Source organism: Aotus nancymaae, unplaced genomic scaffold, assembly GCF_030222135.1.
Source record: "Aotus nancymaae isolate 86718 unplaced genomic scaffold, 86718_ANA_hifiasm-v0.15.2.pri h1tg000006l, whole genome shotgun sequence".
NCBI classification, from domain to species: Eukaryota; Metazoa; Chordata; class Mammalia; order Primates; family Aotidae; genus Aotus; species Aotus nancymaae.
Window position 1 is genome coordinate 74,806,974 of NW_026988417.1, and position 25,079 is coordinate 74,832,052.

Consider the following 25,079-nt stretch of genomic DNA (forward strand, 5'->3'; position numbering starts at 1 on the left):
TCATATTATTATTATTCACTCATGACTCTAGATGTTTAGAAGTGACACAGAATACAGAATATCTTTAAGACAGAGGATCACAGAAATCACATATGAAATCTCCTTCCTCTTATTCCATTCCCTATTGCTAAATCAGGAAAGAAATGTTGGCATTTGTCCAGAACCATCTACCATATGACCTTAAAACTTTCAGCAGTGATGCTTATCATTTTTATCATACTATCATTAGGATTAATTATACACTCTAAGGGCTGTGATAAATAAATACTGTGAGCTAGCAATTTGCTAGGTGTCATGGCTAACATGAAGTTAGAAAGGATTCTCCCAAGAATTTATTAAAAGGACCAAAAAAAAGTAAAGGTTACATCAGGGGTTCTGAACCACTTTTCTCCCCAGTATGGCTAAGGGATAGAGCACTCTCCATAACTCAGAGACTCACCAGTCACCTCCCCTTACCCAAGTGGGGCATAATGGCCTCTCTTCTAGTGGAAGAAGAGAGCTAAGTAGCTTGAAAAACCCCACAGGTAATTCTAGCAGGCCCTGTGTCCTTTGCTCGCCTTCCCTCTGCATTTTGCTCCTTTCATCCAACTGAGATAACTCATTTAGAAATCAAATTAAGAAGAAGGTATGTGTCACCATGGAGCAGAAGATAAGAGCTCAGAGCAACTAGGACATAGAACATTTTACAACCTACCTCCACCACCTCATGCCAAGATTGATGTTGAGACCACGGCATGATTACAAAAAGAGGGACTATAGCCTGCAGGAGACAACTTTTGACAGTTGTCCCATCATCAGTCCAGACACAGGACTCCCATTTCCCTTCCCCAGCCCAAATCCAACAAGGGACTCAGCACTTTCTCACTCTCTCTCCCTCACCCTTCCCATACCTGCTTCCCAAACACACTTGAGTGCTTTGGTTAATTATTAAAATAGTAACAAGAGCCAACATTGACTAGACTCTTATTACAACTCAACATTTTGTGAAACAAAATTTCACATGTCATTTGAGATTTTGTTCATAACATTTAGATATATGAAGAACACAAACATAAGGTGGAAGGTTTTCCAACACTTTCACAGATTCGTGTTCTAGCCTAAGGTAAATCACACACAATTTCATATGGCTTTTTGTTTTTTCACCTGCTAAACAAAAAGAGCAAAGGGACACTCAGATAGGTCTCTGGCCCCCTTCTCTACAGGCCACTTTTACTCTTTACCCTCAATGATTCCATCAGCATAACTCTGACATTTAGACCATGCTAACTTCCACTGTAAGACTGCTTCTGAAACGCACTTGAAAATGGCAGGTAAGGCTCCTTTCAACTCCAGCAAGACCTTCACTCCAACACTGCTTGTCAACCAGTCACCCCTTGGCTTAATGTTTCTCCTAGGCTGACTACATGGTCTATACACTTACGTCTATGTTAGAGGTGTCTGCTCTGATTCCTTAGAATATAATACAGGGCACTGCCAAACAGCCCAGTTCAACCTTTCTCTGCATATTCTACCCCATCTAATTATCCCCACCCCACCTCACAACGTACCCTTTGCATTAGTCACTAAAGCACCTGGCATTAGCTCATCATTCCAGGTTATTACATGTCTCTATGCCTTTGCTGATGCTGTTTTTTCTTACTCAGCATGCCTTCTATCTACCAATGTCCATTTTGAAAACTCATACTACCTTTTAATGGTCAACCCAGATACCACTTCCTATATGAAGCCTTTTCTGATTTCTCCTGGCAGGATTAATTACTCTTGCTTTTGTACTCTCTATATTAAAATCATCAATTATAAAACATAGTTCACTGCTTATATATCTATGTCCTATGCTACTTTAGATTCAGGGAGTACATGGGAAGGTTTGTTACATGGGTAGATTGCATCATGCTGAGGTTTGAGGTCAGCACCTAGGGTCCCATCACCCAGATAGTGAGCACAGTAACAGTAGGTAGTTTTCAGTCCTTGTACCCCTTCCTCCTTCTCTCCATGCTTCTACCAGTCCCCAGCATCTATTGTTCCCATCTTTACATTCATGAATACCCCATGTTCAGCTCCCACTTACAAGTCAGAATATGAAGTATTTGATTTTGTTTCTACTTTAATTCACTTAGGATAATAGTCTCCAGCTTCAAAGCATATTTATGAGTGATAATCAAAGTAGTTACTATTACCAACTCCCTGACTTTTTTATTTTTAAAAAAGATAAAAAACCTGAGGCTTGGAGGGTTTATGTGTCTTGACTGGTACCAAAAGCTTGTAAGTGACAGAGTCATGGCACTATGTTTCTTGGTATCTACAGTAGATGCTGTGGCTGTTTCACACATCTCTCCTTTATTAGGTCAGTTTATCCTTCTCTCAGCAACCTGTGGCTGTTGCTGCTAACGGCCCATAGCTGCACCTTTCTCCAGAGAATTTCCCTCTATGTTAATGCTTGGGAGATTATATACATCTACCCCAGGGGCCTCCCACAGTGAATGACTGGCTGATACAGGGGTACCAAAGCCCAGCCACCTTGGTGACATTCAAGCTCCGAAGTTCCCTGTGCAATCAGGCTGAGACTAGACTTCAGCTGAAACACATCTTTGCTAATATTGGTTCCCTTCCCATCCTATTCCCTCACTTCCTTACAGGTCCTTGCACATCCCTGTCTCTATCAAACCTAACTTCAGACAAGAACTATGTTTTATGATTCCAAGTCCAGTGGCTTTCCCACTGCAGAGTGCTGTGTGACTAAGCAAATGTGGAAGATGCTGGATACTAGTCCCTTACTTATCAATGCTGGTAACCTGATTCAGGATAGACATTTTTTCTCTATCTCAGAAGAATCATGTAAATGTGTTTCTCAGTCTATCTTATGGTTATGTCGTTCCCAAATAAGGACAATGATGTTATGCTGTTATATATAAACGTTTAAGTATTTCAATTAATATGTTGTAGTGGGATCATTTTCTTTCACATTAGATCATTTGCTAATTACAAAAATGTTATAAATCCAAAGTGCATATTAAAGAAACTCAAAGGTCTCTGAAATTAATGTCTCATTTTATGGCAATATATAAAATAATTCATCAGCTCAGAAATAGCTGCCTACAAAATGATATCATTATTACCTTCTAAGTTTTCCCATACCATTCTCTTCCTTCAGGTCTAAAATGAAGTAAATTTTATAAACTTTAATTTTCCAAAAATTCCATGAAAACAGTTTATTCTGTTAGCAAGTATCCTTGGGAAATGATACCTATATCAGCCAACGTCTAAGTAGGAAATCAGAAACCACTTTATATCTAAAACAGAGACTTTAACAACAGAGAATTGGTGGTACAGGCAATGGGAGAGCTGCTGAGAGCCAAATAGGAAAGTCAGGCAGCCTAGAGATTATCAGTAGCAGAAAGCCACTACCCTCCTCCCCAAGCTACAGGCATAAAGAGAGGTGGCAGATATTGAGGTCACCTGGAGGAAGCTGGGGGGCCCTGGCTTCTCTCACCCTCCAACCTTCCAGAACCTTCCATTGGTTAACTCCTGCCAGAAATCAACTGAAAAGGAGGAGCGTGAGAATCAATCTAATCTGCAAGGTTTGATCCTACTGTTACAGGGGCAGAGAAGAGGAAAGGCAAGGCAGGCATGTGCAGGCAAACAGGACCAGGATTAGCACATTGCCAAGGTGCAATTGCAGGAAAGAGCATCAGAAACAATAAAAGGCCCCCATCGGAGAAGCAGCATATGTAGAGATCATTGCCTGGAATTCTAGCACCAGAGAACAAAACAAGGGGGAGTCTTGTCTTTGATTTTGCAGCTAATGAAATTATAAATCAAAACCACAGGGCAAGCCTTCCAAATACTCAGGTTTGTAGCAGCCCTCATGAGTATTTCAGGAACCCTCACTAGCCTCATTAGCATCAGCTTGAGGAACAGTCTAGGCAGCTTCGCATAAAAGTGTATTTCCTATCAAGCAGAAGAAAAACTTACCCAGTTTTTTTTTATCACTGCGTTCTTTTTCTTGTCAGCTAACCTCCAAGCCCTTCCATAAAAATGTAAATATTTGCTGCCTATCTGCTATGGTAGGCTTATTTAAAGGATTACTGATCTTAAAAATATGTTTCTACATTTTTTGGGTGAAAATCATAGTGTGAATACTACATATTATAATTAATGCTTACAATGATACTCCTTATTAAAATAAAAGAGAGTTGCTTCAAGCATCAATCTTTGAAGCAAAATATTAAATTTAGAGAAAAGTCTATTGTGCAAACTGGAAATGTACTCATTAACATAATAAACCTAATGCTTTTTCAAATTAATTTTTACCATTTTTATTTCATAGGTAATATAATCAGAAATGGAAGTGTAATTAGAAACTGTGTTATGAACAATCAGGATTTGTGGAAAGCAGAAAACTGAAAAATACAGTAACTGTCATAATCCCACTAGCACAAATATTGTTAGCATATTCATGTTCTAGTCACAAATCATTTATTGACATCCCCAAATGAACTAAGTCTGGTGCAAGACAATGCATAGTCTCAATTTGATTTTAAGTCTAAATTAAAATCTCAGTTGTTGATAGCACATGGGAGCCATAGAGAAGAGAAGCAAGAAAAATAACGTATTTGCTACCCTTCCCACCATACTTCAGTGACACAAGAGTCTGGGTCCAAGGAAACCTACCACATCTGTGGATGCCATATACTGTGAATCAACTGTCTGGTTTCCAATAGAGATTTCTATCTCCAATCAGAATCATACTTTGCAAGCTCCCTAAGTAGGCTCCTAAGAGAAGAAGATCCCTACAGGAATGAGAACTAAAGTTCCATTAAAGAAAATCTTTCTCACCTTCTTACTTTAGTTCTCTTGCCTTGTCATTAAAAATGTTTGAATCTAACAAAATTACTTTTAAAAGATGAAAGACTCAAAGGGCTCCTTCAAAACCTAGAATTCGTGTCATATAATTTGGTGTCAAATAACTCCATAATGTTTTACTATTCTATATTTTTACATGCGTATTTTTTCTCAATTCTCATCAAGATTATAAACAAGGTGGCCAAGGTCAGGTCTCAGATTCCCCTGTTATCCACCCCAACCCCACCCACCAAGCACCCAGTACATGCTTAATAGATACCTTTGATATGAGTAACTCTAATTTCAAAATAAAACCCAAATTATTACATAAAAATTACAAATGACACTCGGCAACACACTTCACTGGATGTTTACATGGCTTTTTTCCTGACTTTACCCAGGCCCATGCTCACACACCAGATCCCTGGAGAGACCTCCTTTGGCTATATATCAGAGAACTCCCCACTATTCTCTAGCCTTTACCTTGCTTTCTTTCTTTTCATAATACTATGGCTGCCTGCTACAGTGTTGAACAGATTCCCCATTGGAATGTGAGATCACAGAGCCAAAGCCCTCCTCTTTCTCATTCACTGTCATACCCTATGCCTAGAACCGAACCTGGTTCATAGTGACACTCAAGTAAGTATGTATGGAGCAAATCAGTATGTGAATGAAATTTGTTATTTGCACATGAAAAATTATATTTAAAAACATAAAAGCAAGGAATTGGTCTAGAAAATATTTAAAATACCATTAAAACCTTTAATTCTTTTCTTTAAATTTTATACATGAAGGTCAAATAAGTTAGACTCCACTAATTGACTATTGTAAAAAGTTCAAATGATACAAAGGCATAAAGTAAGCCCAGGCATCCTGAAGAGTTTGGGGCATACTCTGAAAACTTTTCTCTATGTACATACAAACATAATAAATGATAACTAATGGGTAAAAGATTGTAAACATCTAATCCTTTTAAAGATAATCCTTTGAAACTTAATCTTTTATAAACATCAAGGATTCTAATAACAAGATTCCTTTATTTTTTAATCCATAAATCTTAAATATTTACTCTTTGGGTCTCAGTTTCTTCATTATAAAATGAAGATAAATAATAATTCATAGGATTGATAAAGAAGATAAACGACAAAATATATCTAAAGCACTTAGCATAGTGTTTGCACACAGAAAAAACAAAGTAGGTAAAAGATAAAAGATATGTAAGTTTCACCTCCATAAAGTGGAGGTGAAAGATGCTACTTGGAAAATAAGGCACTTGAGGTGAGTTTTGAAGGACCATTGAGCATCAGCCAAACTCAGGAACTGGAAGCTGAAGGTCATTTTAGGCTGAAGGAAGAACAACTTCCTCATACAATAATTTTAGCAGCTGGCATCCTTGAGGAAGGAACCATGCCTGTGGAAAACATCTTAAAGGGCTGCTCTGCAAAGGCAAGGCAAAGCCACAAGGACATTGTCTGCAAGAAGACCTCAAAAGGCAGCTAAATTGCGTGGCATGAAATATAAACCAAAAACTGCAAGTGGGTACTAGCAGAGAAGAGAGGGGACATAAGAATGAGAAAACAGAAGACTTGGTAGGCAATGGAAGGAAAACCCTGATAATTATTTGAGTCTAGAATCAAGCTCTGTTTTACATATAATTACAACGTATTTTTTCATGCTTTGAATACATAATGAATTTTCAAGAAGGAAGCTATCATATAAATTTTATAAAGACTGTACTTTGATAGTGCGGAATTTTCCAAGAGTTAATGGCTGTATTAGCATCCTATTGTTGCTGTAAGAAATCACCATCACCACAAACGTAGGGGCTTCAAACAACACAAATTTATTCTCTTACAATTTTAGAGATCAGAAGTCTAAAGTGATCCACTGGGCTGTGGTCCTTCAGGAATTTTTAAGAATAACCTCTTCTCTTGCCTTTTGTAGCTTCTAGTGGCTGCTGGTATACACTGGCTCCTGGCCCTGGTTCACTCCAGCCTCTGTTTCTGCTGTCGCACTCCCTTCTCTGTCTCTAACACTCCTGCCTCTCTCTTACAAGGACCCTTGTGATTCATTAGGCCCACCAGACAATGCAGTATAACCTCCCTATCTGAAGATCTTTAACTTAATCATATCGGAAAAGTACCTTCGGCCATGTAAGGCAATGTATTCACAGGTTCCAGTGTTTGGGACATGAACATTTTGAGAGGAACAATTATTCTGCTTGCCACAGTCACCCTTTCAGGCAACCATGTCATGGAATATAACAGTACTCACATAGTAACTACTCATATTGCTCTGAGGGGCTAATATAAAACACCTTATCGGACTGCATTATTCACAGTCCCAGCTAAAAAGAGGTAAAAATACCTGACAGACATATTTCTCTGGTAGAGTCCTGCCCAATATTGATATTTACTTATTTACTTAATTTCCTGTTATTTTTTCTTGTACAGTTAGAGAATTTTTAAAAATATGCATAAATAGGTTATATTATCCACACAAGTAATGAAGGAGTCATCATTACAAAATGTTAAATATTTTTTGCCCAATGGGTTATTAAGTGTGACAGGACTCAGAATCGCTGAATAAGAGAGTTAAATATTTTTAATGAGCTAAGTGGTGCTGGAAAATCTACCAAATGTATTTTAAATCTGGTTATGGCAGTAGCAGCAAGTCTGAAATTGAAGGTAAATATTCTATAGGAAATATTCCTGTAAAATAGACAGACATGCTTCCAGTGTACTGCAAATGTAACAGAACTTCCGTCTTAGCTCTGCATGCCTTCCCTCTCAGACACTGCCATCCCTCTCCTCCTCACCCTCTGCTTCAGGCCCTGAAGGCATGGAGAAACTGACAGATAATGAAGCACTCCCAGCTACAGGAGCACAGAAAACTGGGTTCTTTACTATTTCATGAAGCATCGCAAAGGAAAAACATGGCTCCACTGATAAAGGCTCTTACATTAGCGTAATGACGGCTAGGGAGGCAGAGGCCAGGGAAAAGGGAAGGTCAGTGAAAAGACAGGAGGACAGATACCTCAGATGGGGAATAGGGAGTCCTGAAAGCAAGAATGTGGCCCACTGGGCTCTTCTGAGTTGCATTAAACACCTTAGGCTATTTTTATTAATATATGGACTGTCAATTTAAATTTTTTTTTTAATTCAAAATGGATGTTTAGGGAAGGATAGGAGAAGAACACAGCAAGGAAGCCAGAAAACAACCTTGAGTGACCTCAGACACACTCCCAGAGACTGGAAGGTCATTTCAATACAGCTCTAGTATGAGTTATGTGAATTCTCTTCAGCTGCAGGATGCCCCTGTGCTCTTCATTCTGGGCTCAAAGTTTATGATGAAACAGTCCCTTCCCCACTGCTCTTGCCTCCAGCAACCACAGGTATCTGTTCATCATTTTGGTCTTTAGGTTCCAGTCTCTCTCTGTGTCTATGTATTTCCCGATTCTTTCCCATTCCTTCTCTCCCTGCGTCCTCCCTTTCCTCCCTAACACTGCATTGAACAGAAGGCGTGAAGTACAAGAAAACCAACAGGTCACATCTTCCCACTAAATTAATTCAGCTCCCCAGCCAGTCTATGTACAGCTGTGCTGAGGTCATGAACCTCGTAGGTACCATCAGGATGGTGGAGTCATGTCAACATCCAATGAGCGTGGGCTGAGTCAGCCAAGCATTACTAGACTTTATAGTTCATGGACATGGGTAGGTTCTGGAGTCAAGCTGTTTGGATCCTGGCTCTGTCAATTATTAGCTGTTACCTTGGACAAGTTATTCAATATCTTTAAGCCTCAGTTTGTTCAGCTGTAAAATGGGGAGGATGGGAAATAATAGATCTTATTAATAAACTATTTGCAGAGGTAACTGAGATTGTTGGAACCTTCTGAAATTCTGTGCCTGCCTCACTCACCTTACCTTAAACCTGGGCCTGGTCATGGTTCTGGAGGTTCTGGACCCATCAATACAGAATCCTATCATTTGCATTTTAAAGTCCAGATTTTCCTTGCTACTTCTCCCTTTTGTGAATATATTAGTATTTCTCCCTCCTATTTAATCCCTATATTGGTTGTTTTATGATTAGGTATGGATGTTTGAGAATATATTTTGGCCTGAAAGATTCCTGTTTGGAATAACATATGAACTTGGACTAATGTAATTACGTAGGAAGCCAACATATTCATGTGTTAATATCTATCCTTAATTTCATCTTAATAGAAAATTATTCTTAGCTTAAATAGAATGTAGAACTGTCATTCTATAAGTCCAGGGACTCTTGGGAAATGCAAAATTGTATGAAATGGAATTATCATTTACTAAAAAGTATTAATGTCATAATGCATTGCAAGAAAGTAAGTTTAAAACAAAGAATATTTGTTCAAATTAATTTTGTTGAAGCCTAACATGTTTCAAAGAAAATCTGAACCATAATTAACGAATTTGCCAAATAGAATATGTTCGCAAGACAGCCCAGGGTTGAGCTCAGGTAAAACATAAGGACCTCAAACTTCTTCGGGAAAATAGTAGCATAGTATCCCATAGATTAGAAGTCAAAGACTTCAGTGCTACTAGGGGCTGGGAAGGTAGTGAAAGGCTTGAGTTGGAGAGGATCAGGAATATAACAGGAAAATGTGAGGACCATGGTTAACTGCAGGTGCCTTGCCCTGTTTAGAGGGAGGGGGTGTCCCTCATCATGGTTGATCATTAGCATTTGGAAATCCATGATAACGTTCCAGATATTCCAATTTTTTAAAACAAGCCAGAAATACAGGTATTTATGTGATAACACTCACATTTAAAATATTGGCTCCATATTTTTTAAAATCACTCAAATGGGCAAAATAAAACATAACTAAATTGTGATTTTTTTTTTTTTTTTTTTTTTTTGAGACAGAGTCTCACTCTGTCACCCAGGCTAGAGTGCAGTGGCATGATCATAGCTTACTGTAACCTCTAACTCTTGGACTCAAGCAATCCTCCCACCTCAGTCTCTCAAGTAGCTAGGACTATAGGTGTGCCACCATGTCTGACTAATTTTTTAAATTTTGTTGTAGAAATGGGGTCTTGGCTATGTTGCCTAGGCTAATCTTGAGCTCCTGACCTCAAGTAGTCTTCCCACCTTGGCTATCCAAAGTGCTGAGATTACAAACGTGAGCCACTGCACCCAGCCTGATTTTCTAATCTCTGCACAGAGAATGATATTTGTTGTAAGAAGTGGGAGAAATGAGATGGATTTTCATTCTTTTTTTTTTTTTTTTTTTTTTTTTGAGACGGAGTTTCGCTCTTGATACCCAGGCTGGAGTGCAATGGCGCAATCTCGGCTCACCGCAACCTCCGCCTCCTGGGGTCAGGCAATTCTCCTACCTCAGCCTCCTGAGTAGCTGGGATTACAGGCACGCGCCACCGTGCCCAGCTAATTTTTTGTATTAGTAGAGACGGGGTTTCACCATGTCGACCAGGATGGTCTCGATCTCTTGACCTCGTGATCCACCCGCCTCGGCCTCCCAAAGTGCTGGGATTACAGGCTTGAGTCATTCTTTACTTCTTAAATCTTATCTTGAACATTTATGAAGAATTGAAGACTTTATGAAAACCTTTGTTTTAATTAACCTAAAATAAAGGACATAGAGACACAAAATTAAAATTTTGACCTCATAACAGTCTGACCAGCTTTTCTGAGTTGTGTCATGAGTTTTCCAGTTGTCAGTCCCTTAAAGAAGAGAAAAAAGTTGCATCACATTTGGGTGGCTTTACAGCTCCTTTCCAACATTTCCCAGCAAAACCTCACCTAGGCCCCACCTCCAAGAGTGACTGTCATTCCAAAACACTGGGTTTAACTTGCAGGTTAGAAATGCACTCTAGAGGATGAGCTTGAAGAAACCTGCTGAAACTCAGGGAACCACAGGGGAACTGGGAAGTGACCATGTTGAATATATAACAAGATGAGCTGTACTCTGAGCCACTATTATTTTTCCTTTGCTCCAGAAATACAAGGTAAATGCTTTGAGCAATCCAGCTTGGGCCTTCTCACAGAATTTACGAGAATACACCTGTTCTTTGCTGAAGAGGGCTCCTAAAGCCATTGGCCTACACCATTCCTGAAGCCCACTCTTCTGAGTTTGAAATGCCTCGCTGTAACTTAAGCAAATCTGAGCATGCAGTCTATCTTTGGGATGTCTCAGGATATTTGAAAATTAAAGGAGAGAAGATGAAAGTGAAGGAGATCCTTGACGGGAGCCAGTGGGATACAGGGGGAGTACACACCTCGGTAAGACTTAGGTTGCTCTTTACCAAGGCAAGGGAAGAGAAAAGGTATAAGACAAAAAGTGAAATGATTTCAATTCCCATTTAACACACGCTATCACATTAAAAATCTATTACACATTGGACCCTATAAAGATATAAAATTATTTGTCAATTACAAACGAAATTTTTAAAAAATCTATGATGTACTCTCAAAGCCTCAGACCCAGGCTGATAGTCTCCAAACACTAGTCAATATACAACAAGTTCAAGAAGAATAAAAGCACTGGACAGCCTGTCCCCTGTAGGCAATAGAATTTGACCTACATTGCTAAAATGCCAAGTTTGTCCTTTTGAGTCTTTTTATGGCTAAAATTCGAAGAGATGACTGTAAAAGTTAGTGTCAGTCTGTCTAACACATAGCCTTTGATCTTTTGAATAATACTTGCCTCAAAAATTTCCCTCTATCTAGAAAAGTTAATTAGTATTTTTTAATTAACCAAAATATTAACATGTTAAGTCAGCATTTTTTCTGGAAAAAAAAATAGAAATAATAGACTCTCCTAAAGTCCCTATTGCTGTGAGTCTGTAGAGAGGATCTCTAACTTTTAAATTCAGCTTGCTTGTTTTGTCACTTTTATTCAGGCAGCATCTTCCAGAAAGCCACTGGGCACCTTTCACAAGCCGTGGAAAGATAACATTGGTCTAAAGATAATACAGGCTTTGCTCTAGGGAGCCTGATTCCCTTTCCATCTCCTGTCAGGACCTTCAAGGGCAATTGTCACCACCAGAAAGCCGTGACTTTTATTTTCCCTTAAGGTAGATTCAGTGTTCAGACCCTTATAGTGATGTAAAAGGCCCAAATCCCTCTTTCTGATGACAGTAGGAACTGCAAGGCAGGACTGGAATTTAACTCTTGGGTGCTATAAACTCATCCTCTAGTTTCTACTTCTTGACTTGTCCAAATCTAGTTGTTACATTAAAAACCTTCCTGCATGGGCCAGGCATGGTGGTTCACCCCTATAATCCCAGTACTTTGGGAGGCTGAGGCAGGCAGATCACGAGGTCAAGAGATAGAGACCATCCTGGCCAACATGGTAAACCCTGTCTCTACTAAAAATACAAAATAATTAGCTGGGTGTGATGGTACATGCCTGTAATCCCAGCTACTCAGGAGTCTGAGGCAGGACAATCGCTTGAATCCAGGAGGCAGAGGCTGCAGTGAGCCAATATTACGACACTGTACTCCAGCCTGGAGACAGAGTGAGACTCCATCTCAAAAACAAAAACAAAAACAAAAACACTTTCCTGCATTACTGTTATATAGCATCTGACTCTTTCTTACATTCCTCCAAGGGAACATAGATTATTCTTGGGGACTCTGGAGGCTTAATGCAAGAAACACATGGCCAAAACCAAGGAAGCACAAGTGAGAAAGCACAATAGTTGGATCAGATACTTGAGAGAAATAGAGCAAAGGCTCTGAGTCATCTGTGGGGGGAAAAAGATAAATGAAAATTGATTCAGTAATTGTGCTCCTTGGTTTTTACCCAAATGAGTTGAAAACACATCCACACAAAAACCTGCACATAGATGTTTAGAGTAGCTTTATTCATAACTGCCAAAACTTGAAAGACACTGAGACGTCCTTCAGTAGGTGAATGAATAAATAAACTATGATGCATCCAGAAAACAGAACATTATTCAGTGCTAAAAACAAATGAGCCATCAAACCATGAAAATACATGGAGGAAATTTAAATGCATATTACTAAATGAAAGAAGCCAATCTGAAAAGGCTATATACTGCATTATTCCAACTACATGACATTCTGGAACAGACCAAACAATGGAGACAGCTGGGTGCAGTGGCTCACACCTGTAATGTTAGCACTTTGGGAGGCCAAGGCAGGCAGATCATTTGAGGTTGGGAGTTCGAGAACAGCCTGGCCATTGTGGTGAAACCCTGTCTCTATTAAAAATACAAAAATTAGCCAGGCGTGGTGGCAGGTGCCTGTAATGCCAGTTACTCAGGAGGCTGAGGCAGGAGAATCACTTGAACCCAGGAGGTGGTAGTTGCAGTGAGCCAACACCGCACCACTGCACTCCACCCTGAGTAACAGAGCAAGACTCCATCTCAAAGAAAAAAAAAACAACGGAGACAGTAAAAAGTTCAGTGGTTGTCAGGAGTTGAGGGGAGGGGAGATTAATAAGCAGAGCACAAGAGTACTTTGAGCAGTGAAACTACTCTGTTTGATACTATAATATTAGATAGATACGTGCCATTATACATTTATCAAAACCCTAGAATGTTCACCAAAAGTGAACCCTAATGTAAACTACTATAGACTCTGGGTGATAATGAAGCATCAACATGACTTCATTGATGATAACAAACGTACCACTCTGGTGCAGGATGCTGAAAGTGAAGGAGGCTGTGCATGGTGGCAAGGGAGGGGGAAATGAGTCGAGAGATTAGAAGGGCAAAAGAACACTGCTAATGGAGCATTAGAATCAAATGAGAAAACAAGAATAACATCAGAAATGTTCAAGAGCCTTTTTTAGTCCTTAGCAGGAAAAATCAAAAGCTACTTCTCCAGGGACCTGGGACTAACATTAGGCATCACCACTGTCCATGGCTTGGTCTGCTCTGCTGTAAAGTGGGGCACTGGGTGTTCTTATCATGATTTATGAAGCTCTCAGATACTAGAGAGAAGGAAGTTGGGAAAAATTAAAAATATTAACAAAATACAACCTCTCTTTGGAGGAGAGTTTGCAGTTGAGTGGGTATGAAGGACACTACACTCCTAAGTGAGGAGGTTCATGGGGAATTGGGGTGGGAGGAAGATCATGGACTGCATACAAAAGTGCTAGCCTCAATGCTCCAAACTGGAGTATTGGCTCCCTACCAAGGATATGCATTGTGACCCTAGGTCATCTAACCAGTTAATGTTTCCTGCCAAACTAATCTTGAAGGTAAACAATGTAATTTTAAGAGCAAAGATAAGGCCTTTCTAATAACCAAAACATGTGCCCTGCTTGCTAACATGTACCCTTCTGCAACCTATTAAAATGCAAATACCCTTAGGAAATATTAGACTTGAAGTCATATAAATCAAGTGTAACTTACTGTGAGTGTATTTACTTGATCTGAGAAGATGGCTTTGATAGGAAAAAGGATATAGTAAATTCAAGATCACTGAACACCATGGCATGGTGAAATGTTTGACTGGGGGACCGAGGATATTTAAAACATTCTATTAACTATAGGCTTTAGCAAATCAATTTTCTTTCAGAAAAAAATGGAATGAAAACACGAAGGCATGGTCCATGAAAGAATTGATAAGCTGGACTTTATTAAAATTAAAATTTTCTCCTCTGTAAAAGACACTTCAAAAGAATCCAAAGATAAGCCACAGACAGGGAGAAAGAACTTGCAAAAGACAGATCTGATAAAAAAAAAAAAAAAAAAAAAAAAAAAAAAAAACTATTATCCAGAATATACAAAGAACTCTCAAAGCTCAACAATGAGAAAGAAAACAACCAGATTAAAAATTGGCCAAAGACATTAGTGGACACCTCACCAAAAAAGATATATAGATGGCAAATAATCATATGAAAAGATGCTCCATATCACATTTTATCAGGCAAATGCAAATTAAAACAATGAGTTACCACAGTAGACCTATCAAAATGCCCATAATCCAGAACATTGACAATACCAAATGCTAGCAAGGATGTGGAACCATAAGAACTCTTTCATTGCTGATGACAATGCAAAAGACAGTTTCGCAGTTTCTTACAAAATTAAACATACTCTGACCATACAACCCAGCAATCACACTCCTCGGTATTTACCAAAAAACAGTTGAAAACTTACGTCCATCCAACAGGAATGGATATAACTGCCAAAACTTGAAAGCAACTAAGATGTCCTTCATTGGACCAATAGATAAACTGTGGTACATCCAGACAATGGAATATTATTTAGTGCTGAAAGGGTCAGAGCTATCAAGCCATGAAGAGACATGAAGGAAACTTCAATGCATATTACTTAGAGAAAGAAGGCAATCTGAGAAGACTACATACTGTATCATTCCAACTATGTGACACTCTGGGAAAAGCAAACTATGAAGACAGTAAAAAGATCAGTGGTTACCAGCGGTGGAGAGGAGAGAAGGATGAAAGGCAGAGCACAGAGGATTTTAGGACAATGAAACTATTCTATGTAATACTGTAATGACACGCATCATTATACATTTGTCAAAACCATATAATGTAATGCACCAAGTTATATAGATTAGATGTTATCCCCTTTAAATCCCATGTTGAATTGTAATCCCTAGTGTTGGTAGTGGGGCCTGGCAGGAGGCTACTGAATCATGGGGGCAGATTTCTCATGACTGATTAAGCCCCATCATGTTGGTGCTGCTCTCATGATAGTGAGTTCTCACAAGAACTGACTAATGAAAAGTGTGTGAAATCTTCCCCTTGCTCTCTCTCTTGCTCCTGCTGTTACCATGTGACATGCCTGATCCACTTTACCTTCTGCCAAGCTCCCTAAGACCTCCCCAGAAGTCAAGCAGATACCAGCACCACACTTGTACAGCCTGCAAAACCATGAGCCAATTAAAACCTTTTTCCTTATAAATTATCCGGTCTCAGGTATTTCTTCATATCAACACAAGAATGACCTAACACACCAAGAATGAACCTTAATGTAAGGTATGGTCTTTGAGTGATAATGATGTGTCCATGCAGGCCCATCAATTGTAATAAATGGTACTACTCTGGTAGAGGATACTGACAATGCAGAAGGCTTTGCATGGGTAAGGAGCAGAGGGTATACAGGAAATCTCTGTACCTTCCACTCAATTTTACTGTGACTCTAAAACTGCTCTTAAAAAAGAAAGTATAATCTGAAAAAAAATTTTAATGAAAACAATGCAACCACTCAATATTTGCAAAGCAACCAGAGCATTGACTGAATATTATTTTACTATTGTTATTACTCTTGAAAAGATACTTAGGGAGCAGTGAGTAGATTTTATGGAAAGGAGACAAAAGAGTCTTCTATTTCTCTCAGCCTAGCTCACTGAAGTTCTACATTAAGAAAGCAATATTCATGTGCAAGTTTTTGTCCTGTATTTATTTATTTTCCTCTGATTCTCTTGAACCACAGGGATCAAGGACAGGTTTTGGATATTCCCATATCCTACAGACTGTATCTCCACAAAATCTAATCTCTTTAATTTTTCCGGAATTTCCAGAAAACACTACAAGACCTTGGGTACATGACTATGACCTTGGAATTTTCTCATGATGATCCTGGACACTACCACTACACCTTGCTGGCCTCCAAGGCCAGCTTCACCTTAAAGTTGTGACCAAAGTGCCTACACAAAGCTTTTCCATTAGTTCACTTAGGGCTACTCAGGCAGCTGACACTTTTAGACAAAAGAAAAGTAAACGTAGAGGGGGAATAAACAGTTTTTAAGAAGTCTGACTTATATAAAAGAGGTTCCTGAGCTTATCACATTTACCTACTACCAGGACTCTAAGGTTTTGGCTGTCCTAGGCACTGTCTCCCAAGCTATCAACCACATTAGAGCAAAAAGGTCCATTAAGCATCATGGCATCCAGCCTGGACCCTTTAACTCTCACATCCCTGCATACAAACTTCTTATCACCTACCACCAGGGACCCAAGAGATTTCCAGTGTGCCTGGCCTCCCAGCCTTTCCCTCTAATTCCCTGTGTCTAGTTTGACACTTATCTCTTCCCCAGTTAATGATCACTGTCCTTCAGGGGAGGCAGCTGCCCTCCCCTCATACCTCCCTACACCCATTAATCTCCCTTGGACATAAGTCAACTCGGTCATGGGCCTAACAGTATTTTACTCACAAGACAGCATTACATCTATGTAGTGAGACATACACATACATAACACACCTGCCAAGATGAAAAAGAGTGAGGGATTATGTGCAGCTGAGGTGTTGCATCATACTCACTACTAAATTGTAAGAAACAGACTTGAAAGCAGGGTCCGTCTGTCAGGGTTTATATCACCCTTGATGGCCAGCAGAGCATCCAGTACAATTAGGCACACAATAAATAATTGTTGCATTAAATAATGAATAAGTTTAATGATTTCTCCCACAGCTTAAAATCTGAAGTGAAAGACTAATTCTGTGCTCTGACATAGCCCCTGATAAATTTTGAGTTATTAAGGACAACCTCAACAAAGCCTCCATTGACCAAGCTCCAGGATTAACTCCTCTCTGCTGTTTACTTTCCAACACAGGAAACTTTAAAATATGTTAAGTTGGAGGAATAACAATCAGCTAAATAAACAATCCACTGGCGATGGAACCACTCCAAGGCAAAGGCAATATAGATACTTTCATAAATACACATAAAGTCACCAAGGCAAAATGAACTTCTCATACTTAAAACAAGAAAAATATATTTAACAAGAATTAGTATTTACTGAGAACCTACTACATGCCAAGAAGTATAATCGGCACATCATTTATATTGTTTTGCTTAACTCTTACGACAGCCCTACACATTAAGAAGTATTATTTCCATTTTGCAGATTTTTAAAAAGACTCAGACGAGTGTTTCTGTCCACAGTCACTTGTTTAAGGGGTTAAAGGCATAAACTTTTGGATCCAGACTGACTAGGTTTAAATTCTGCTTCTGCCTCTTCCTAGCAGTGTGACTCTGGGCAAACACACAGCTTAACATATTTGTGCCTTGGTTTCTTCATCTGAAAAATGGAGCTAATAATTGTGCCAGTTACTAAATTATAGTCACTCATCTCCAAGCCCACCTTTCTATAATGGGCTTTGTGATACTGGGTCTGGAACTCTGTGAACCACATAACCCGATTTCCAGAGTCACCTGCTTCTTATTATATCTGCCACAGGGGGGTGCTAGCGAGAGGGGCAGAGCCCGAGGGAGGAAGATGGGACTTGATCTTTCCTGTGTGCTTCCTGTGAGCTTCCCCTCAGCATTACTATCCTTTCCTTCCTACAAAGCCACTGAGCCAGTTTCTAGTTTTTCCAGAATCAGCTTCATTATGTGCCCCCGGGACACTGGCACCTGCCTCTTCCTCAGAGGTCTGACTTTCAACTGTGTGGGGCCCTTCCTCTAAGTGTCCAGGAAGTGTTAGTAATCCCAGCTCTTTCCTTTGCTCCCTCAGCCCTGGAGATAGCAGCTGCTCCCTGGAATTGCTTGCTACCTACCTGATACCTTACAGCTCTCTTTCTACCCTTTTAATTACCTAGTTAAAACATTGCAACCAGTTAACCAGTTAGATTCCCTGTTCCAATTATTGGTGTAATATTCTCCTGATAAGCCCTGAGAAACAAGAACACCTATCTCATTAGGTCACTGAGAAAAATGCTCCTATTGTACCTGGAGCATAGGGCTTGCTATATCAATGTAATAATTGATTAGGAGCATAGGGCTTGCTATATCAATGTAATAATTGATTAGGAGCATAGGGCTTGCTATATCCATGCAATAAGTGTTGGAGCTGGGTGGGAACCCGAGTCTGTCCATCTTCCTAATCAATATGTTTCTCTAAGAAAAACAGCTACTGTTTACACAGGCACAGGTTTAGTGCTTCCACATACATTGCCTCTCTTAATTCTCTTCATCACCTCTTAGATGCTTTGAATTTCTGCAGTGTTTCTTTCTCTGACAAATTGGCATCAAGAAAGGTATTCTGAGTTACTATGTCTATTATCCTGAAAGGCTAGGCAAGTACTCCCATCAGTGCAAATTTCTACTGGAAGAATAATATGTAAACATGAACCTCTCTAAAATTAAACATGAACTTCTCCAAACTTGCCCCATGTATCACCAGGAATTAACATAATTTAAGTGTGTATGTGTGTATTCATGTGTGTTTGAGAATATTTTGAAATTTCAAATTTTCTGTTGTTTGAATTTCTAAACTATCAATGAAATATAGAATCTAAAAATTATTAAAAGGCTATTTTGCACCAGGTACTGGGATATAAGTGTTTTCACATATATTATCTCATTTTATCCTTAATATATACTACCCTAGTAGGCATGATCATCTTCTTGGTACAAATATGTTCAAGGTCACATAGCAAAGTGGCAGAACCAAGAATTGAAACCAATTCTTTCTGACTCACAGAGCTCATGTTTTAACCAATTCATCACAGGTCATAAGTGAGGGTCATTCTCCACAACAGATGCTAAGACAATAAAGTTGAGTAAAAATATGAACTGAGATAGGAACACATTCCTTCACTGTGAAGTGCTTAGAAAACAAAAGAGCTGAATATAGTACTGTATCTTCTGACCTTGCTTTCAGAATTGTTTGTAAGCCATGGGAAAATCCTCAGGTTCTGTCACTGAGTTTCAAGAGTCTCCCTCAAATTATATTTCGTTTCAAGGATTTCTCTCCAATTTCAGTTTTGCTATTATGAAGGCAAAGCAAATGAGAATAAGAACGACTTTGTTTCTGGGTATGTCCCGGCAACCCAAAGACAAGTCCTTCTTTTCAGCAGAAAAAACAAAAATAATGAACAATACAGAAGAAAAAACATACCTTTTGCTTGGTGCTTGATTTCAGGCCAACTCGGGAATGACTTTTGGACTAGAAGGAAGAATGAGAAAGAAATCTATGAAAAACACAGTATAATAGTAGAACTTATTTTGAAGTCATTTCTTCTATTATAGGTCTAAGTTTTAAGTTAAAATCCTTTCCCCTAAACTTCCTTCACAGCCTCTAGAAATCAAAGACTAGAAACACAGCACAGGCTCCAGGGTTAAAACTTGAAATTTACATATTATTTAAGTCCTAGAGCTGAAAATACAAAGACTGACCTACACTTTGGCAATGCCTTGTTCATATTTACCAAGTCAGCATCTTTTCTTAGAGGACATTGGCAGAAACTAAAAACTGCAGCACACAAAGAAATGCCCACAGCTCTAATAAAGGAAAGGGAAAGAAGGAATAAAATGAGTGAAAAGAGAGGCAAGAAAGAAAAAAGAGAAGGAAAGGAAAGGAAAGAAACAAATGTCCTATAAATTGGAACACAATAAAACAGGCAGAATGAAGAAAACAGCATGCTTATACAAGATTTCCAAGGGCAGATTTTAATCTGTTAATTCAAATAAATTTGCGTTATATTGAAAAAAGCTCTCAAAAACATTAGTTCTTATATAGGGCTTTTTTTTTTTCCAGTTTATTCATGATTATCTAACTGATCTGGGATTAGCAAAGGTAAACCAGGCATTAAGCCATGCATCAGAATATTTTGATATGGAACATTATTATGATTTTTCTCCCAATGAGAAAAAAGCAAGTCAAGCTTACTATATTTAGTATTCACATAGTGAATATATATATATATTAAGCATACTATGAATCAAAGTTAACTCTAAACCATTTGTGGCAACATAGCTAGAAAAATGTCTTCCTAAGACAGCAGTCCTCAAACGTTTTGGTCTTAGAGTCCATTTATACTTCTTAAAAATACTGAAGTTCCCAAAGAGCTTTTGTTTATGTGGGTTATATCTACTGATATTCACCTCATTAGAAATTGGAGTTCAGAAATTTTTAAACATATATTTATTAATTCATCTTAAAATAGCAAGAATAAGTTCATTACATGTTAAAAAACATATTTACGTATACACCAAAACAGAAAAAACTAGTGAGATGACATTTAACATTTTTGCAAATTTATTTAATGTTTAGTTTAAAAAGAAGATAGCTAGATTCTCATACCTGCTTTTGATTTCATCTATTTTGATAGGTTTTTGCTTTCAGCAAATGAAGAAAATCCAGCCTCACTCAGATGTGAGGTTGGAAAAGGAACGAGTATTTGTAATAATCCTTTCAGAAAACTGTGGATATTCTTCTCTGATAATATACCAAAACTTGACAAGTGGCCATTTCTTAAGGGTTAGTTGCAATATATAATCTGAAATCATATCATGAACATTTTATACTCTGTTACATTAAAATGTGTTGGTCTATCTTACACTTTGAATAGATCTTTTGTAGCATCTTGCATTGGTCATTTTGAAAACATTGGTTCAGTGACTTATGCAGAATTCCCAAATGTTGACCCATTTCATTATATAATATCCCAAAAATCACATTTGTTAATAACCAACCTCCCTGAAAAAATCTTCAACTCCTTGTAAGCTATTAAGCTCATAGTAACAGATACAAGCTTTCTAAAATTCTAATTTTCTCTGGAAAGCTTGAATTTTATCGCAGGCAACAAATACTGTCAGTTGCTTCCTTGAAGTAATACACTTATTTCATTCATTTTTGCAAACATGTCTGCCAGCCACCTGAATCTAAATAATCGTAGTTCATCTCTTGTTCTTTTAAGATAAAATGGCCATTTATGAAAAAAGAGGCTAGTTCAGCTCGCAATTCAACTGCACAGTGCTCCTCCTCAAAACAGTCACTGAACCTTTGAATGCAGCAAAAGTGCTATATGCATACTGTCCATTTTATCACACAGAATACTAAAGAGATATGTACTCAAGGGTTGAGATTTAACAAACTTAATAATTTTTGGTATTTCATCAAGGACATTCTTAAATGAAAGAGGCATTTTTTTTCCTGCAGTGCAAATGCCAGAGGTGAAATTATAAAGATTACTATACAGTTTGGTGCTACTCCGTTAAGACATGCTAAAGCACCGACAATTTTAGCTGCCATTGCTTCTACACAATCAGTGCAAATGTCACCCAGTAAAAAAGGCAAAGAATGTTCTCTTAATATTACGACGAGAGTTTTTTAAATTATTATTATTTTTATTTTAGAGACAGGGTTTCACCATGTTAGCCAGACTGGTCTTGAACTCCTAACCTCCGGTGATCTGTCCTCCTCAGCCTCCCAAAGTGCTGGAATTATAGGCGTGAGCCACCATGCCTGGCCTTGACAAGAGTTTTTACTTCTGAGATTCCCTTTGAGCATTGCCACCCTTAGTCCTAACAGTTGAGCCTAAAGCAAAGAAATAGATCTTTTGAGAAACAGGCCAATGAAAAGCAAGTTGTTATTGCCCCTACTTCCCTTCTGCTGCCTTAGACAAGAGAGACAAATCAGTAGTAGACTTCCTTCTAATGGACAGAAGCCAGGATGGGGAAAGAAACTTAAGATGATATCAAGTGTTCATCTTTTACTTATTCATATCACATTTTGAGATCCATCTAGACTGTTATGAGCTGAATTACTTCCTACTAAAATTTATATGCTGAAGTTCTAATCCCAGTACCTGAGAATGCAATTGTATTTGGAGATAGAGGCTTTCGAGATAAATAAGGTAAAATGAGGTCATATGATCTGGCATCCTTATAAGAGGAGGAGATTAAGACACAGACAATACACATACACAGAGGAGGCCTCCAAAGGAAACCAACCCTGCTGACAGCTTGGTCTTAGACTTCTAGTCTTAACTGTGAGAAAATAAATTTCTGCTATTTAAGCTACATAACCTGTGGTATTTTATTATGGCAGCCCTAGAAAACTAATACATAGACCCTGACAAATCTAGTCCAAAGAAGAAGTCAAAAATCCAGAAAATGGAGGTCCAGCAAAACTAAGCCCTGAATCAAAATAGACTTGTTACCATCACGTTCATTGTCAACTATGTAAATCCTGAGAAAGGAAGTCTGGATCAATGCTTCTCAAACTCCAGAGTTCATAAAAATAAGTTAGGGGGCTGTTAACCATTCAATTTCCCCAACTCCAACTCCAAAAATTCCAAGTAAGAAGATGCAGGTGTAGGCTGTCTCCCTGGAATGTGCATTTTAACAAGCACCCCAGAGAACTGAAATAGATATACAGTCTACAAAGAACAGTTTGAGAACCACTCACCTGCCAAGGACAGTGGTAACTTGGGCTAGGAGAATTGAAACAGGGCAAATGTTGGCAAATTACTCACACTAGCCCAAAAGCAGATCTACAACAGTTCTTTAACCTCGCCAATTAAAAAAAAAAAAAAGAAGAAGCACACAAATTGTGTGTTTATTTATATTTTTTAGAAATTTAGCTGGGCTTCTATACCGTATTAAATTCTGCAAATATCTATGAATATGGCCTTTATATACAACTCAAAGTCATGACAGTCAACATGACTTAAAGGAAAAGCCCTCAATTTCTATAGGGGATTAAAAGCCAATTTAGTTCTAAAGAAATACCTTTTTTTATTTGACATTAAATGAGCTCTTGGGTCCTGACAGAATGGAGGGTGGACTTAATAAAGATCACCTGTGTTGCACATATCATGCTATGGAATGGGTTTCCTATTTACAATCTGGTGGCCTTCTAAAAATTTCTTTCATAAGTTAGGTGTTAAAGACTAGAGTTTATTTGCTCCATAGAGATAATTTTATAGGCTACACACAAAGGTCTCTTTAATCACTAATATAACTGAAATGCTATGTAATCACAATAAAAAGCAGTAAACTACCACACTACTGACAATTAAAGCAGAAAATAATAAAAATCAACTAAGAACCTGTTTTACTTTTTCCATATATCTTGAACAATAGTGTAAATCAAAATGTATATTTAATTTGAAGAAGATGAAAACCCAGGTAGAAATTCTGGAATTCTGTAGAGGCCTTTATAGAAATTTGAAGACACGGTATTCACAGCTAATGTGTCCGATGCCCCTCGCCCTCCCCTTCCAAGTGGATGGTTTTGCTTTTCTCCATTCAAGTGCATCACCAGCATTGCTGTGATCTTTAGCAACTATGAATAGGGCCACTCGGGACGCCTAGTGGTAGGGAGCAGCAAGGGAACTAAAAAGGCTGTTAGACGGTTCCCTGAGGCAAGCACACTGGCCCAGGCCAGCTCTCACCAGAGATGGACTATTGCCTGCTTTCACCGGTGCCCTAGCTTGGAAAATGCAGAAATGGGAAGAGGACATGAAAAGAAAAAAAAACTTGCTTTTCTCAAAAAATTGAGTAAAAATTTGAAAAGAAAGGAAAGATAAGGCAACAAAAACTATGCTACATGAATAACTGCCTCAAAAGAAAGAAGGAAAGTCATGAAGAAGAGTTAAGTAGGTCAGAAATTTGCCTAAGTCAGACTTTAACTGGCATTAGTAGTCAAGGACCCCAAGATTGCTCTCTGGAACCAGTGAATGTCAAGAAGAAAAGGAGAGCAGAATAGCTTGGCAGTGGGGAAGGTAGGAGGAGTTATTATGTGGTAACTGGCACCACATATGCAAGAAACTTTTTGTGGGAGAAGGAGCCTATGCAACAGCTGGTCTTAATTGGAAAGAAGAAACTGTACGGCACATTTTGAGAAACTTAGTGCATGGGCTCAGTGGGCCACCTGGTGGGGCATCAGCTTATAATGGGTTCACAGCTAGGGCATTGATGGGTCTTGCCTTTGTATAGCCGAAGCCAGATGACAGTACCATTGTCCTCTTCACAGATGCAGACTACTATACTCTTGTTGGTGATGGAGGAAACTAAATTAGGGTCTTCCTTGCTGCCTAAAACTGCCTTTTGAGGTAATATATAGGTTCAGTCCCTTCCTTGCAACCATCATGACCTCCCTCTCCAATCCAGTCATCTGCTCATCATCACTAAAAACGCCACCTCCAGATGTCATGGAGCACACCACAGCCTCCCCATTGGGACCACAGGCCCTCAGGGCCTGCACGGCCGGTGCTCCAGCTCCACAAAGTAACCTTGAAGGCAACTTGGAGAATGTCTGTGTAATGTTTTATTGCAGACTTGAACACATTTAAATAAACGTAGCCTACCTAACAAAGCTTACCTTGACTCCCACATACACACACATACTCAAAAGAGGAAGGAACGACAGCAGAAGAAAACCTTATAAAAGAAATTCCCTATTTCCTTCTATAATTGAATCATAACAAGCTGTCTAGTATTTTGACCTTAACTTTTATAAGTAAGTATTAATCAAAATAGTGTGTTCTCTAAAGTTACTCCAGAGTTCA

General features: G+C 38.7%; 1 protein-coding gene across 2 annotated transcripts in view; it reads right to left on the reverse strand.

The window, feature by feature from the left end:
• RASGEF1B (RasGEF domain family member 1B) overlaps positions 1-25,079 on the reverse strand; it is a 605,535-nt gene that overhangs the window by 461,098 nt on the left and 119,358 nt on the right. For both annotated transcript variants that reach the window (XM_012447000.3, XM_012447001.3), the window contains exon 2: positions 19,682-19,729. In XM_012447000.3, the coding sequence (XP_012302423.2) occupies positions 19,682-19,729 (48 nt within the window). The remainder of the gene's footprint in view (positions 1-19,681; positions 19,730-25,079) is intronic.